At 48.5% G+C, this 17,202-nt stretch overlaps 1 protein-coding gene across 1 annotated transcript in view; it reads right to left on the reverse strand.

Annotated features, from left to right (window-relative positions):
* LIN7B (lin-7 homolog B, crumbs cell polarity complex component) overlaps positions 1-17,202 on the reverse strand; it is a 64,114-nt gene that overhangs the window by 32,300 nt on the left and 14,612 nt on the right. The window contains exon 2 of the mRNA XM_063942443.1: positions 1,318-1,436. Coding sequence (XP_063798513.1) covers positions 1,318-1,436 — 119 coding nt within the window. The remainder of the gene's footprint in view (positions 1-1,317; positions 1,437-17,202) is intronic.

Below are 17,202 nucleotides of genomic sequence, written 5' to 3' on the forward strand. Positions count from 1 at the left end.
GTGAGGTGTGCGCACGCGCAGCAGCCACACAGGCGTGTCCGCACCGTTTGCAGGGCGGGCCACAGTGGTTGCGTGACGTCACGCGCAGCCCCTGCAGCCAAAGACATGGCTGGTAGCCAGCGAGGTTGCGTAGGCAGGGAGCTATACGGCAGGTGTGAAAGCATCGCTGCTGTGCGATGCTTTCGCGCGTCTGCAGGGGGGAAGGTAGGGCCTGGCATGCGGGGCGGACTAGCCCTGTGCTGGGCATCCCCCCGCATGTCAGAGATTTTGATCGTAGATGTGCGTTATTTTGCACATCTACGAACAAGTCTGAATTAGGCCCATGGTCAAACATTGAGGTGCGTAGTGTGATCAGACTTCTGCACCTAAAGGGCACATCAGCAGCTGAGAAAGCCAAACCTGTTTCCCTGACATGACGTTATCACCGTACACCTTGACAAGCTGGCAATGAATTTCGCTGCTGATTCTGATCACGCTACGCACCTCAGTGTGTGACCATGTTTCCACCAGCCCGCCATCTTACAGCTGATGTTGGGACAGTATGACTGATATGAGGCGCAGTCTAATGGCCGTGAGCGGAAGCAGCGGTCTACCTGCTCTGGCCTGGCGGGACATTAGAACGACATAAGAGAATATTACACAGAGGTCTTTTTACCATAGTTATTGAACCACCCTCGTATTACACTTCTTCCTATGTGGGATACAGAGGAGTGGACAGGTCATGGCATAATATGTCCTGAGTGTTTCATGAAATATTCAGAGCAGGGTTGGAAGACTACTTTGCTGGGCCCATAGCAAAATTTGGAAGGAGAACTGGCAACAGCTCAATGTTTCTGCAGTCTCAGCTATGCTCCCCTGAGTGAGAGAGTGAGTGTGTGTATGTATGGGTAGTGGGGATTACCTGCACATGAGTATGGTAGTCCATAAGGGTGTCACTGTAAATGGTCTGTACAGGCAGTGGGTGAAACTGTCACTTTGTAGGAAGTATGGTGACCGGAAGAAGGGGTGGGGCCCTTGGGCAGTTGTGCCCACTGGGGATTTCCCTGCACCCTTGTGAGCCTCCCCTCACCTCTAGGCCCCGTTGCCGCCACCCTCAGCAACAGCTGTAGTTACATCACTGATAGGAAGGAATGCTGAAGTCATGGATCCCATAGTGATTAGTCAGAAGGTTGGGGATGTGTGTCCTGCTGCAAATTCCTCGCATTTCATTCCTTTATTGTATATATTACTTACTGTTAGCACACACATACAAGCTTTGTGGGAGCAAGGATGGCAGTTCTGTCTCTACGGGCATCATGTGACAGAGAACACACTGACCTCTCTTATGGCAGAGCAGAACTTGCTCTGTAGGACACGTTGCAGGGCTTGCAGTTTCTGTGGCGGTACTTCCCCGCTTCGCTGCAGTCTCTCTAGGAGCTCAATCGCACGGGACACATCTATAAAACATGGAACAACAACAAAATTCTAGAGTGGACAAGTGGAGGAGTTGCCCATAACAGCCTATCAGGTTCCAGCTATCATGTATCTAGCAAATTTTAAAACAATTATGGCAAGGATCTGATTGGTTGCTATGGGCAACATTTCCTTTTCCTTTGTAGTAGTTGTAGTTAATGTACTCTATGAAAAACTGATGTTATCCCAATACTGAAGTCTACAATCTAGAAGCCTTTGGCCTAAAAAGATATTCTATTTTTTCCATTACATTTGTCTTTTCTGTCACTCACCAACTATTCTGTTTGTGCAATCAGAATGTGGAACAGGGTGCAGGCTGAAATGCAGGAGGGTAAATGCTTCACTTATGGAGTATACGTACTTGCCTACTTTTGAAAAAGCATTTCAGGGAGATTGTGAAAGTAACACCTACCAGCACTAGAGATGAGCGGGTTCGGTTCCTCGGAATCCAAACCCGCCCGAACTTCATTTTTTTTTACACGGGGCCGAGCGACTCGGATCTTCCCGCCTTGCTCGGTTAACCCGAGCGCGCCCGAACGTCATCATCCCGCTGTCGGATTCTCGCGAGGCTCGGATTCTATATAAGGAGCCGCGCGTCGCCGCCATTTTCACACGTGCATTGAGATTCATAGGGAGAGGACGTGGCTGGCGTCCTCTCCGTTTATAGAGAAGAGAGTGAGACTAGAGTAGAGAGAGACACAGTAGTAATTTTGGGGAGCATTAGGAGGAGTACTACTACTTGCTGAAGTGATAGATAGATAGATAGTGTGACTGTATAATGTATATCTCAGGACTCAGGAGTACATATAACGTACAGTGCACACTTTTGCTGCCAGAGTGCCACACTGCCATTGTGACCACACTGACCACCAGTATAATATATATTGTGATTGTCTGCTTAGGAGTACTACTTGCAAGTTGCTGATAGTGTGACCAGTGACCTGACCACCAGTTTAATAATCACCACCAGTTTAATATATATATATATATATATATATATATATATATAAATTGTATATAATATATATATAATATTGTATACCACCTACCCGTTTTTTTTTTTCTTTCTTCTTCTTTATACATACTACTATAGTAGCTTACTGTAGCAGTCTGCGGTGCTGCTGAGCTGACAGTGTCCAGCAGGTCCGTCATCAGTCATTACATAATAAATATATATACCTGTCCGGCTGCAGTACTAGTGATATTATATATATATATATATTGATTTCATCTCATTATCATCCAGTCTATATTAGCAGCAGACACAGTACGGTAGTCCACGGCTGTAGCTACCTCTGTGTCGGCAGTCGCTCGTCCATCCATAATTGTATACCACCTACCCGTGTTTTTTTCTTTTCTTTCTTCTTTATACATACTACTATAGTAGCTTACTGTAGCAGTCTGTGGTGCTGCTGAGCTGACAGTGTCCAGCAGGTCCGTCATCAGTCATTACATAATAAATATATCTACCTTTCCGGCTGCAGTACTAGTGTGATATTATATATATATATATTGATTTCATCTCATTATCATCCAGTCTATATTAGCAGCAGACACAGTACGGTAGTCCACGGCTGTAGCTACCTCTGTGTCGGCAGTCGCTCGTCCATCCATAATTGTATACCACCTACCCGTGTTTTTTTTTTTTCTTTCTTCTTTATACATACTACTATAGTAGCTTACTGTAGCAGTCTGCGGTGCTGCTGAGCTGACAGTGTCCAGCAGGTCCGTCATCAGTCATTACATAATAAATATATCTACCTGTCCGGCTGCAGTACTAGTGTGATATTATATATATATATATTGATTTCATCTCATTATCATCCAGTCTATATTAGCAGCAGACACAGTACGGTAGTCCACGGCTGTAGCTACCTCTGTGTCGGCAGTCGCTCGTCCATCCATAAGTATACTAGTATCCATCCATCTCCATTGTTTACCTGAGGTGCCTTTTAGTTGTGCCTATTAAAATATGGAGAACAAAAATGTTGAGGTTCCAAAATTAGGGAAAGATCAAGATCCACTTCCACCTCGTGCTGAAGCTGCTGCCACTAGTCATGGCCGAGACCATGAAATGCCAGCAACGTCGTCTGCCAAGGCCGATGCCCAATGTCATAGTACAGAGCATGTAAAATCCAAAACACCAAATATCAGTAAAAAAAGGACTCCAAAATCTAAAATAAAATTGTCGGAGGAGAAGCGTAAACTTGCCAATATGCCATTTACCACACGGAGTGGCAAGGAACGGCTGAGGCCCTGGCCTATGTTCATGGCTAGTGGTTCAGCTTCACATGAGGATGGAAGCACTCAGCCTCTCGCTAGAAAACTGAAAAGACTCAAGCTGGCAAAAGCACCGCAAAGAACTGTGCGTTCTTCGAAATCCCAAATCCACAAGGAGAGTCCAATTGTGTCGGTTGCGATGCCTGACCTTCCCAACACTGGACGTGAAGAGCATGCGCCTTCCACCATTTGCACGCCCCCTGCAAGTGCTGGAAGGAGCACCCGCAGTCCAGTTCCTGATAGTCAGATTGAAGATGTCAGTGTTGAAGTACACCAGGATGAGGAGGATATGGGTGTTGCTGGCGCTGGGGAGGAAATTGACAAGGAGGATTCTGATGGTGAGGTGGTTTGTTTAAGTCAGGCACCCGGGGAGACACCTGTTGTCCGTGGGAGGAATATGGCCGTTGACATGCCTGGTGAAAATACCAAAAAAAATCAGCTCTTCGGTGTGGAAGTATTTCAACAGAAATGCGGACAACATTTGTCAAGCCGTGTGTTGCCTTTGTCAAGCTGTAATAAGTAGGGGTAAGGACGTTAACCACCTCGGAACATCCTCCCTTATACGTCACCTGCAGCGCATTCATAATAAGTCAGTGACAAGTTCAAAAACTTTGGGCGACAGCGGAAGCAGTCCACTGACCAGTAAATCCCTTCCTCTTGTAACCAAGCTCACGCAAACCACCCAACCAACTCCCTCAGTGTCAATTTCCTCCTTCCCCAGGAATGCCAATAGTCCTGCAGGCCATGTCACTGGCAATTCTGACGATTCCTCTCCTGCCTGGGATTCCTCCGATGCATCCTTGCGTGTAACGCCTACTGCTGCTGGCGCTGCTGTTGTTGCTGCTGGGAGTCGATGGTCATCCCAGAGGGGAAATCGTAAGACCACTTTTACTACTTCCACCAAGCAATTGACTGTCCAACAGTCCTTTGCGAGGAAGATGAAATATCACAGCAGTCATCCTGCTGCAAAGCGGATAACTGAGGCCTTGGCATCCTGGGTGGTGAGAAACGTGGTTCCGGTATCCATCATTACTGCAGAGCCAACTAGAGACTTGTTGGAGGTACTGTGTCCCCGGTACCAAATACCATCTAGGTTCCATTTCTCTGTCAGATTGTGTTTGGGCTGTGTCCCCGGAGGGGGCGCTAGTGGGTCAGTGGAGGTAGATGGGAGAAAACGAGGAGGCTGGATAACGTTCCTGCGCATGAGCGCAATGGTATTTTATTTGGCAGATGATATAACACAGAATGGTAGCAGAAACAATAATAACAGATGAATAAAGTCAATCACTCAGTATGATAACTGAAAGTCTATGGCAATGGATGACAGATGACTTGAGAAAATAATATCCGGTAATATATAAACAGAAGAACAAGTGTTTGTGAAATGGTTCTGGTTTGGAAACCAGTGCAGGTTTTAAAACAGGAAACTTAGGCAGCAAGGTGTAGAATGGCAAACCTGAGCAGAGGCAGGAGTCTGACTTCACAGTGCAGGTGATGAGGCACTGGCAGCAGCAAGCTGTATCACAGGTGGAGGAATGAAACACACCTGGAGTCAGTCTTCAACTGCAGGCTGAAGCACACAAGGTGGTGATGAGTGTGAAGCCTTATTTGCAGGTTGCAGGTATTGCTGGGCCTTGAAGTTCCACGGAGCTGTGCAGAGTAACCAGGAGTACAAGTTCTTAAGCAGAGAACCAGGAACACAGGAGGAACAGGAACAGATCCTTTCACATGGGTCGCTGGAGAGACACAAAGTCCAGGATGCCTGCAGACTGATCCTGCAGTCTCTTATGTACCCCATGGTGCACAGGGATTGGATGAGTGAAGGAAAGTGGGTGCGGCCAAGCACCGGATTGGCCGCAGTATACTGGCTGTTTACAGACTGTCATGGCGGCGCCCACGCTGCGGCCTAGCAGGGACGCGGCGCGCGACGTGCCCGCTGTCTCAGGAGTGTTCCCAGGCCCTTGATGATGTCCCATGGCAGGGGCATAGGTGACAGGTGACCGCAGGGAGCCAGGACGGAGTCCGCAGCGGCGGACGGATATCAGCCTGGTAAGTCGATTCCTGACAGTACCCCCTCCTTTAGGGGTGGACACCGAACACCCACGTGGTTTGGAGGGATGAGTGCTGTGGAAGACACGGACCAACCTAGGAGCATGGACATCGGACGAATTCACCCAACTTCTCTCCTCTGGGCCATAACCGGACCAATCGACCAGGTACTGGAGACGTCCATACCGACAACGGGAGTCCAGAATTTTGTTGATCTCGAATTCCACGCCCCGCTGAGTTCGAACCTTGGGACCTACTGGAAGAGTATTCTGAAAGCGGTTTAGGACTAGAGGTCTGAGGAGAGAAATATGAAAAGCGTTAGGTATACGAAGGGAAGATGGTAACTTTAATTTATAGGCCACTGGGTTGATGACTCTTTCGACAGGGTAAGGACCAATGAAGCGTGGTGCAAACTTCATGGATGGGACCCTGAGACGGAGGTTACGGGTTGATAGCCAAACCTTGTCCCCAGGTTTCAAATGGGGAACCGCACGTCTCTTGCGGTCGGCAAAGACCTTGTACCGACTGGAGGCCTTTTTAAGGGAAACGTGAATTTTTCTCCAAATAGATGAAAACTGAGTCAGAGCAGTAGTGGCAGCAGGAACATCCATATGAGGGAGTTCTTGGAAATCAGGTACACGGGGATGTTGCCCATATACTGCAAAGAATGGTGTCGTTTCAGTGGCAGTATGGTATCGAAAGTTGTGGGCAAACTCGGCCCATGGGAGCAGATCGAACCAGTCATCCTGGGAAGATGAAACATATAATCTTAAAAAAGTCTCAAGTTCTTGATTGACCCTCTCTGTCTGCCCATTCGTCTGAGGATGGTATGAAGATGAAAACTTCAGTTTGACCTGCATGGCAGAACAGAGGGCCCTCCAAAACCTCGCTACAAACTGTACCCCCCGGTCAGATATTATTTCAGAGGGTAAACCATGTAAGCGGAAAATCTCCCGTAGGAAGATTTGGGCAAGTTTTGGGGCAGAAGGGAGACCCTGGAGAGGAACAAAATGAGCCATCTTGGTGAATCTGTCCACTACAACCCAAATGGTATTATGTCCTTGAGAAGGAGGAAGGTCGGTGATAAAATCCATGGACAGGTGTGACCAGGGACGACTAGGGATAGACAGTGGTTGTAACTGACCTGCTGGAGACTGACGAGGAGTCTTGTGCTGCACACATTTAGGACAGGATGCCACGAAATCCTGGATGTCCATTTTCATCTTTGGCCACCAATATGTAGCAGAAAGGAACTTGAAGGTCTTCAGGACCCCAGGATGACCAGTGAACTTGGATTGATGGGCCCAAGATAGCAACTTGGGACGGAGATCTGGGGAAACAAAAGTCTTACCAGGAGGAGGAGCTGGGGAGACTTGAGATGCAGCGAAAACCACGGGACTCAGGATGGAATGTGGCACTGAGTCAGATGTTCCTTCTTCAGATTCCATGGATCGGGATAACGCGTCGGCTTTCACATTCTGCGAACCTGGGCGGAAATGAAGCTTGAAATTAAAACGTGAGAAAAACATAGCCCACCTGGACTGGCGAGGGTTAAGGCACTGAGCTGCCTTTAAATATAGCAGGTTTTTATGATCCGTGTAGATATTAAACGGATGTTTGGCCCCTTCTAGGAGATATCTCCATTCCTCGAGAGCCAGCTTGATCGCCAGTAGTTCTTGATCTCCCACGGAGTAGTTAGCTTCTGCAGGAAGAAACTTTCGAGAATAAAATCCACAAGGGTGGACTTTCCCATCGGATCCCTTCTGGGAGAGAACAGCTCCAACCCCAACTGTAGAGGCATCTACCTCCAACTCGAATGGTCTGTTGACATCTGGCTGAGACAGCACTGGAGCAGACATAAAGGCTAGCTTGATCTTCTGGAAGGCTGCCAAGGCTTCTTCTGACCAGTTGGAATGGTCTGCCCCTTTCCGAGTCAGGTTGGTAATAGGAGCGATGAGAGTGGAGAATCCTCGAATAAATTTTCTATAGTAGTTGGCGAAACCCAGGAATCGCTGGATAGACTTGAGAGAGTTTGGAATGGACCAATTGGCAATAGCTTCCAATTTTGTCGGGTCCATCTGAAGATCCGATCCGGAAATTATATAACCCAGGAAGGGTATAGAGGGAACTTCAAAGGTGCATTTAGATAGTTTCCCGTAGAGCCGGTTCTCACGAAGACGTCGGAGAACTTCACAAACTTGTAGACGATGAGATGGAAGGTCTTGGGAGAAGATAAGGATATCATCTAAGTAAACAACGAGGTACTTATACAGGACATCACGAAAGATTTCGTTCACAAAGTGTTGGAACACTGCTGGAGCATTACTCAACTCAAATGGCATTACCAGGTATTCATAATGGCCATCTCGAGTGTTGAAAGCTGTCTTCCACTCGTCACCACTCCGGATTCTGATGAGATTATAGGCACCGCGGAGATCTAACTTGGTGAAGATGCGGGCTCCTTTAACTCTGTCAAATAATTCGGTAATGAGTGGTAATGGATAACTATTCTTGATAGTAATGTCATTGAGACCCCGATAGTCAATGCATGGACGCAGTCCTCCATCCTTCTTTTTAACAAAGAAGAAACCTGCACCAGCGGGAGATGATGACGGACGGATGAATCCCTTCTGAAGATTCTCTCTGATGTAATTACTCATCGCCTCAGTTTCAGGAACAGACAACGGGTAGGTGCGCCCCCTAGGTGGCTTCTTGCCAGGAAGGAGATCGATGGGACAATCCCATTCCCTATGGGGCGGCAGGATATCAGCAGCCTTTTCACAGAAGACGTCTGAGAAGTCTTGATAAGCTGCTGGGAGACTTGACTGTGTCTTTACTTCGGTAGACTTAATGGGACACACTTGGGCTAAGCAGGATTGATGACAATGTGAACCCCATGAGGTAAGCTGCAACGTTGACCAGTCAAACTGTGGATTATGTAGCTGGAGCCAGGGCATGCCCAAGACAATCTCCTGGGTGGCTTGAGGGATGACCAGGAACTTGATCAGTTCAGAATGGAGAAATCCAACTCCCAGAACCACTGGAACAGTTTGATGAGAAATGTTCCCCTTGGAGATTCGACTACCATCCACAGCAGTAATGTAAACTGGACAAGAAAGTTCACAGGTAGATAGGCAAAATTTATTTACCGCAGCTTGGGTGATAAAGTTTCCTGCAGCACCGCAGTCCACTAATGCTGACGCAGACTGGAGCCCAACTGGAGTCTCTAGCATCACTGGAAGGATGAGGTCTTGTTGAGAAGGAGCTTGACTGAAAGATCCTAACTTGACTCCTCCCTTACAAGTCAGGATCTGGCGTTTCCCGAACGCACCGTGCAGGAGTTAATCTGATGGCCCGCAGCAGCACAGTATAGGCAGAGTCTCTCACGTATTCTTCTTGCCCGCTCTTCAGGAGTTAGGCGGGACCTATTTATCTGCATAGGCTCGTCAGAAGAGGGAGACTGGAACTGTACAGAAGGTATGAACCTTGATCTGCGTGGCTCACTCCGAGCGCGTTCATTATTGCGTTCGCGGATGCGAGAGTCCAACTTAATGCACAGTGAGATCAAATCAGACAGTTGAACAGGAATGTCACGGGTCGCCAGTTCATCCTTGATCCGATCCGAGAGTCCGTGCCAGAAAGCTGCTACCAGAGCTTGGTTGTTCCACTGAACCTCTGCAGCCAACGTCTGGAACTGGATGACATATTGTCCCATGCTTCGGGTACCTTGACGAAGTTGGATCAGGTCTGCCGAAGCTGATGTCGCACGACCAGGCTCGTCAAAGATCCGTCTGAAGGTTGACACGAAGTCTGTGTAGTTGTTAATCAGAGGGTCAGCACGTTCCCACAGAGGAGACACCCAACTCAGAGCAGATCCAGAGAGTAAGGAGATGATGTAGGCAACCTTGGATCTTGGCGTGGGGAAATTATGTGGCAATAACTCAAACTGTATTTCACATTGATTGAGAAACCCGCGACATAACTTAGGACTGCCATCATACTTGCTCGGCACGGGCAGATGCAGACGTGACACTGGAGCTAATGCAGCCGGCATAGAAGAACTCACAGCACTGGCAGGTGCTGGAGTAACAGGAACAGTAGGAGAGAGTACACTAGGCAGGGATTGCTGTAGTGTATCTAATCGGGAGGACATCCCTTGCAGGAATTGAAGCATCTGCTGCTGCGCAACCTCTTGACCATCCAGACGGGAGACCAGATTTTGCAAGGCCTCTGACCCCACACTCCGTCCACCATCCGAGTCCATCGATCCTGGACTTACTGTCAGATTGTGTTTGGGCTGTGTCCCCGGAGGGGGCGCTAGTGGGTCAGTGGAGGTAGATGGGAGAAAACGAGGAGGCTGGATAACGTTCCTGCGCATGAGCGCAATGGTATTTTATTTGGCAGATGATATAACACAGAATGGTAGCAGAAACAATAATAACAGATGAATAAAGTCAATCACTCAGTATGATAACTGAAAGTCTATGGCAATGGATGACAGATGACTTGAGAAAATAATATCCGGTAATATATAAACAGAAGAACAAGTGTTTGTGAAATGGTTCTGGTTTGGAAACCAGTGCAGGTTTTAAAACAGGAAACTTAGGCAGCAAGGTGTAGAATGGCAAACCTGAGCAGAGGCAGGAGTCTGACTTCACAGTGCAGGTGATGAGGCACTGGCAGCAGCAAGCTGTATCACAGGTGGAGGAATGAAACACACCTGGAGTCAGTCTTCAACTGCAGGCTGAAGCACACAAGGTGGTGATGAGTGTGAAGCCTTATTTGCAGGTTGCAGGTATTGCTGGGCCTTGAAGTTCCACGGAGCTGTGCAGAGTAACCAGGAGTACAAGTTCTTAAGCAGAGAACCAGGAACACAGGAGGAACAGGAACAGATCCTTTCACATGGGTCGCTGGAGAGACACAAAGTCCAGGATGCCTGCAGACTGATCCTGCAGTCTCTTATGTACCCCATGGTGCACAGGGATTGGATGAGTGAAGGAAAGTGGGTGCGGCCAAGCACCGGATTGGCCGCAGTATACTGGCTGTTTACAGACTGTCATGGCGGCGCCCACGCTGCGGCCTAGCAGGGACGCGGCGCGCGACGTGCCCGCTGTCTCAGGAGTGTTCCCAGGCCCTTGATGATGTCCCATGGCAGGGGCATAGGTGACAGGTGACCGCAGGGAGCCAGGACGGAGTCCGCAGCGGCGGACGGATATCAGCCTGGTAAGTCGATTCCTGACATTCTCTAGGCAGGCGATACCGAAAATGTACACAGACCTCAGAAAAAGAGTCACCAGTGTCCTAAAAAATACAGCTGTACCCAATGTCCACTTAACCACGGACATGTGGACAAGTGGAGCAGGGCAGGGTCAGGACTATATGACTGTGACAGCCCACTGGGTAGATGTATGGACTCCCGCCGCAAGAACAGCAGCGGCGGCACCAGTAGCAGCATCTCGCAAACGCCAACTCTTTCCTAGGCAGGCTACGCTTTGTATCACCGGTTTCCAGAATACGCACACAGCTGAAAACCTCTTACGGCAACTGAGGAAGATCATCGCGGAATGGCTTACCCCAATTGGACTCTCCTGTGGATTTGTGGCATCGGACAACGCCAGCAATATTGTGTGTGCATTAAATCTGGGCAAATTCCAGCACGTCCCATGTTTTGCACATACCTTGAATTTGGTGGTGCAGAATTTTTTAAAAAACGACAGGGGCGTGCAAGAGATGCTGTCGGTGGCCAGAAGAATTGCGGGACACTTTCGGCGTACAGGCACCACGTACAGAAGACTGGAGCAACACCAAAAACGTCTGAACCTGCCCTGCCATCATCTGAAGCAAGAAGTGGTAACGAGGTGGAATTCAACCCTATATATGCTTCAGAGGTTGGAGGAGCAGCAAAAGGCCATTCAAGCCTATACAATTCAGCACGATATAGGAGGTGGAATGCACCTGTCTCAAGCGCAGTGGAGAATGATTTCAACGTTGTGCAAGGTTCTGCTGCCCTTTGAACTTGCCACACGTGAAGTCAGTTCAGACACTGCCAGCCTGAGTCAGGTCATTCCCCTCATCAGGCTTTTGCAGAAGAAGCTGGAGACATTGAAGGAGGAGCTAACACGGAGCGATTCCGCTAGGCATGTGGGACTTGTGGATGGAGCCCTTAATTCGCTTAACAAGGATTCACGGGTGGTCAATCTGTTGAAATCAGAGCACTACATTTTGGCCACCGTGCTCGATCCTAGATTTAAAACCTACCTTGGATCTCTCTTTCCGGCAGACACAAGTCTGCTGGGGTTCAAAGACCTGCTGGTGAGAAAATTGTCAAGTCAAGCGGAACGCGACCTGTCAACATCTCCTCCTTCACATTCTCCCGCAACTGGGGGTGCGAGGAAAAGGCTCAGAATTCCGAGCCCACCCGCTGGCGGTGATGCAGGGCTGTCTGGAGCGACTGCTGATGCTGACATCTGGTCCGGACTGAAGGACCTGTCAACGATTACGGACATGTCGTCTACTGTCACTGCATATGATTCTCTCCCCATTGAAAGAATGGTGGAGGATTATATGAGTGACCGCATCCAAGTAGGCACGTCACACAGTCCGTACTTATACTGGCAGGAAAAAGAGGCAATTTGGAGGCCCTTGCACAAACTGGCTTTATTCTACCTAAGTTGCCCTCCCACAAGTGTGTACTCCGAAAGAGTGTTTAGTGCCGCCGCTCACCTTGTCAGCAATCGGCGTACGAGGTTACTTCCAGAAAATGTGGAGAAGATGATGTTCATTAAAATGAATTATAATCAATTCCTCCATGGAGACATTGACCAGCAGCAATTGCCTCCACAAAGTACACAGGGAGCTGAGATGGTGGATTCCAGTGGGGACGAATTGATAATCTGTGAGGAGGGGGATGTACACGGTGATATATCGGAGGATGATGATGAGGTGGACATCTTGCCTCTGTAGAGCCAGTTTGTGCAAGGAGAGATTAATTGCTTCTTTTTTGGTGGGGGTCCAAACCAACCCGTCATTTCAGTCACAGTCGTGTGGCAGACCCTGTCACTGAAATGATGGGTTGGTTAAAGTGTGCATGTCCTGTTTATACAACATAAGGGTGGGTGGGAGGGCCCAAGGACAATTCCATCTTGCACCTCTTTTTTCTTTAATTTTTCTTTGCGTCATGTGCTGTTTGGGGAGTGTTTTTTGGAAGGGCCATTCTGCGTGACACTGCAGTGCCACTCCTAGTTGGGCCAGGTGTTTGTGTCGGCCACTAGGGTCGCTTATCTTACTCACACAGCTACCTCATTGCGCCTCTTTTTTTCTTTGCGTCATGTGCTGTTTGGGGAGTGTTTTTTGGAAGGGCCATCCTGCGTGACACTGCAGTGCCACTCCTAGATGGGCCCGGTGTTTGTGTCGGCCACTAGGGTCGCTTATCTTACTCACACAGCTACCTCATTGTGCCTCTTTTTTTCTTTGCGTCATGTGCTGTTTGGGGAGTGTTTTTTGGAAGCGCCATCCTGCGTGACACTGCAGTGCCACTCCTAGATGGGCCCGGTGTTTGTGTCGGCCACTAGGGTCGCTTATCTTACTCACACAGCTACCTCATTGCGCCTCTTTTTTTCTTTGCGTCATGTGCTGTTTGGGGAGTGTTTTTTGGAAGGGCCATCCTGCGTGACACTGCAGTGCCACTCCTAGATGGGCCAGGTGTTTGTGTCGGCCACTAGGGTCGCTTAGCTTACTCACACAGCTACCTCATTGCGCCTCTTTTTTTCTTTGCGTCATGTGCTGTTTGGGGAGTGTTTTTTTGGAAGGGCCATCCTGCGTGACACTGCAGTGCCACTCCTAGATGGTCCCGGTGTTTGTGTCGGCCACTAGGGTCGCTTATCTTACTCACACAGCTACCTCATTGCGCCTCTTTTTTTCTTTGCGTCATGTGCTGTTTGGGGAGTGTTTTTTGGAAGGGCCATCCTGCGTGACACTGCAGTGCCACTCCTAGATGGGCCCGGTGTTTGTGTCGGCCACTAGGGTCGCTTAGCTTAGTCATCCAGTGACCTCGGTGCAAATTTTAGGACTAAAAATAATATTGTGAGGTATTCAGAATAGACTGAAAATGAGTGGAAATTATGGTTTTTGAGGTTAATAATACTTTGGGATCAAAATGACCCCCAACTTCTATGATTTAAGCTGTTTTTTAGTGTTTTTTAAAAAAAACACCCGAATCCAAAACACACCCGAATCCGACAAAAAAAATTCGGTGAGGTTTTGCCAAAACGCGGTCGAACCCAAAACACGGCCGCGGAACCGAACCCAAAACCAAAACACAAAACCCGAAAAATTTCAAGTGCACATCTCTAACCAGCACGGACTTGTACTGCTACATCTGAGAGGTGTGTCATAAACATGACTTACATCCAAATGTTAATGACCCCAAAGCAGCTAGTAAGACCTATTTGTTGATAAAAAGACACTGATATTTTGCAGGGCTTGCTCATGTATTCAGAGCCGGATTAAGTCGCTGGGGGGCCCGGGGTACTTAAAACAGTGGGGCCCCTATGCAAGAGAGGAGGAGGAGGAGGTGGGGGGCGCGCGCGGTCACTCACATACCATCCAGTGAACGAACTGAGCTCCCGTCCCCGCCAACCGCACAGACAGCAGAGCGACAGCTCAGCTCTCCAATCATGTATGAATGAAGCAGCCTGCCGCTCAGCCATTGGGGCAGCCTACTTCACTTATACGTTATTGGACAGCTGAGCCGTCGCTCAGCTGTCCTGTTTGTACGGCTGCAGTGCGGACGGGAGCATAACACAACAGATCGGATCGAAAGAGAGATCCAATCTGTGGTGTGGCAGGGGGCCCTTTTGGGAAGGGGGGCCCGGAGGTACGTACCCCCGGGACCCCCCCCCTTAATCCGGCTCTGCATGTATTGTGTTTTACAAGAGCTTCCATATAAGTGGCCATGAGAAACCTTATTTAAAAATGCATGTAGCCACAGGGATCATTGGGTCTAATTCACATGCAGTCGCAAAGTGGCTATTGCACGCAAATTGGTCAATGTTTTCTTACTGCGCATTCATCTGAGGTGCAGTGCTCAAGCGCAACGATTAAATTGCAATGGCGGTCGCACCAAGGAATTAGTCACAAAGTGAGTGACAGGTAGACGGCGTTTGGGGGTGGGACCGGGAAATGGTCAGGTAAACGCAGACGTGTCATGGCCACTGAGACGTCGTTTTCTGGGCGTGTGTAAATTAGCAGTTGCAATCTTACTTGCTACTGGAGAGTCCTCTGCTTCCCAGGAGAGCAGCGCAGCCTGCGCGTCTACAGGGGCACTCATAATCTGCAACATGACCGATTTGCGACAGTGGTGCCGATGTATCAGCAATTGCACACCATCGGAATGAAATGATGCAACATCAGTGGGAGTCCCTATGCTCAGGTTAGCAGGTGAATGGCACTGATTATCCTATTTGAATGTATACAACTCTGATTTATTTATTTTTTGCAAGTATGTTACAGCTACATAATAGGTGGTTTCCGTATGCCTTACACTGTAATTAAGGTGCACCCTTGTTTTCAAGATGCTCAGACCAACAATGTGGCACTTAAGAGGGGGTGTGGTATGCGTGACCGGCGGTCAGTACACCGTTGGTCAGCATATCCCAGCAGCGGAATGCCGGCAGGGGGACGAGCGCAACAAGCCCCTTGCAGGCTCGCTTCGCTCACCATGTTGCGGTCCCGGCGGCGACCTGCGGTCGCCACGGGTTCTATCCCCACTCAATGGGTGTCGTGGACACCCACAAGTGGAAATATTCCCTGTTGGTCGGCTGACCGTCGGGATTGTGAGGGGGCGGGATGTAGGGGGAGGTATTGTGACCGCCGGTCACATAACTACATCCCCTTAAGAGGTCGCATTGAACCATACTTACCTACTTTAGATTTCTCCTCTCCGGGAGAAGCCCGGAGAGACGACGCTGCAGGAGACTTCGGGGGGTGGGGCTGGGCTGTGACATCATCAAGCTCTGCCCCCACACCAGAAAACCCTGCGATTCGCTGGTCCATGGAGAGGGGGTGGGGCTAAAATGACGCGATATGCATCATTTTAACCCCTTCTCCACCGCACAGACACGCGAATATGGGAAATTATCTCCTTCCTGCCCGCATCACTAGGGTGCGAGCAGGATGCGGGAGACCTGCCTACTCTTCCGGGGGTGCGGGGGGCTACCCCAAAATACAGGAGCCTCCCACAGCTTCCGGGAGAGTAGGTAAGTATGCATTGAATACCCTACGATCAATACTCTGTCTCAGCTCCAGTATGGAAAAGTGTTTTCAGTGTAAAATAAAATATGTCCAGTGGTGACGTTGAAGGGGTGCCGCGGTTATAATATGTCTGGCCAGTGAGCAAGGGGTCACCAAAAATACTATTCAAACGTTGAAAGCTATACTGTAGTAACGATGCCGTAGCCCTGCTGCACTGACAGCTGTATGAAGGGATTGGTGTTTCTTCTTAAGGAGCAAATGAGGCATTAATCAGTTCTTCTGTCCCACTGGGATAATAACAGCAATGGAATAAGACCTTAGGGGGTTCAGTCACAACACAAGCACATAGCTCAGTGATCACAGCAGCCCAGTGTCTGAATTTCAGATGAGCAACAGAGGGCACGGAACAAACAAGGAGAAACTCTTATTAAAACTTAGCATTTCATGATGAGATGGCAAAACTCAGGCGGAACAAAAATCACTGATGAAGACAGATGAAAAGCTGTGTTGTGTGATTCTACTATATTTCATGTGCACTGTCCTAGAAATTTTAGTAGCAACAGGTAACTAAAGGCGAATTCCAGGTACAGTACCTTTTTTTTATGGTCTGTACCGATTCTGGACTCTCCAAATGTCCATTGAAAGTATAGGAAAAGGGGCGTGGCCACGCACCCTTTACCCGTGACCACGCCCACTTCCCTAATTTGTGCCGATTTTTATGTATAGAATGTTGGAGGGTATGTTATTTTTACATATGACATGGAAACAGACCACTCATTATATTTACATATGTAATATATACATGTCTATTTATTAAATGCCGAAAAGCCATTCTTCCAGGGACAGTCGGTGTCTTTTAGTGGAACTAAGGCTTCTCCATATCTACTAAAGGTCACTATTGAGTGACAGCTATTGGCAGGTATCGTTGGTGATAGATTACCCCAGATCCCTCTGGCAAAGTCTTCCCTGCCTACTTAAGAAGGATCATGCCAGTAGATGTACTACCGCAAGCTTCTTGTTGCTATTACCATCTCAGGATGCAGTAGCCATAGGAAGTATCGATAAAAAAACATCTTAATTTATTAATAAATAGTCCCGATAATGCGTATATATAGAAATATAATACATTCATGTATACACCGATCAGCCCTAAATTTAAAACCACCTGCT

Source organism: Pseudophryne corroboree, chromosome 10 (genome assembly GCF_028390025.1).
Source record: "Pseudophryne corroboree isolate aPseCor3 chromosome 10, aPseCor3.hap2, whole genome shotgun sequence".
Classification (NCBI taxonomy): domain Eukaryota; kingdom Metazoa; phylum Chordata; class Amphibia; order Anura; family Myobatrachidae; genus Pseudophryne; species Pseudophryne corroboree.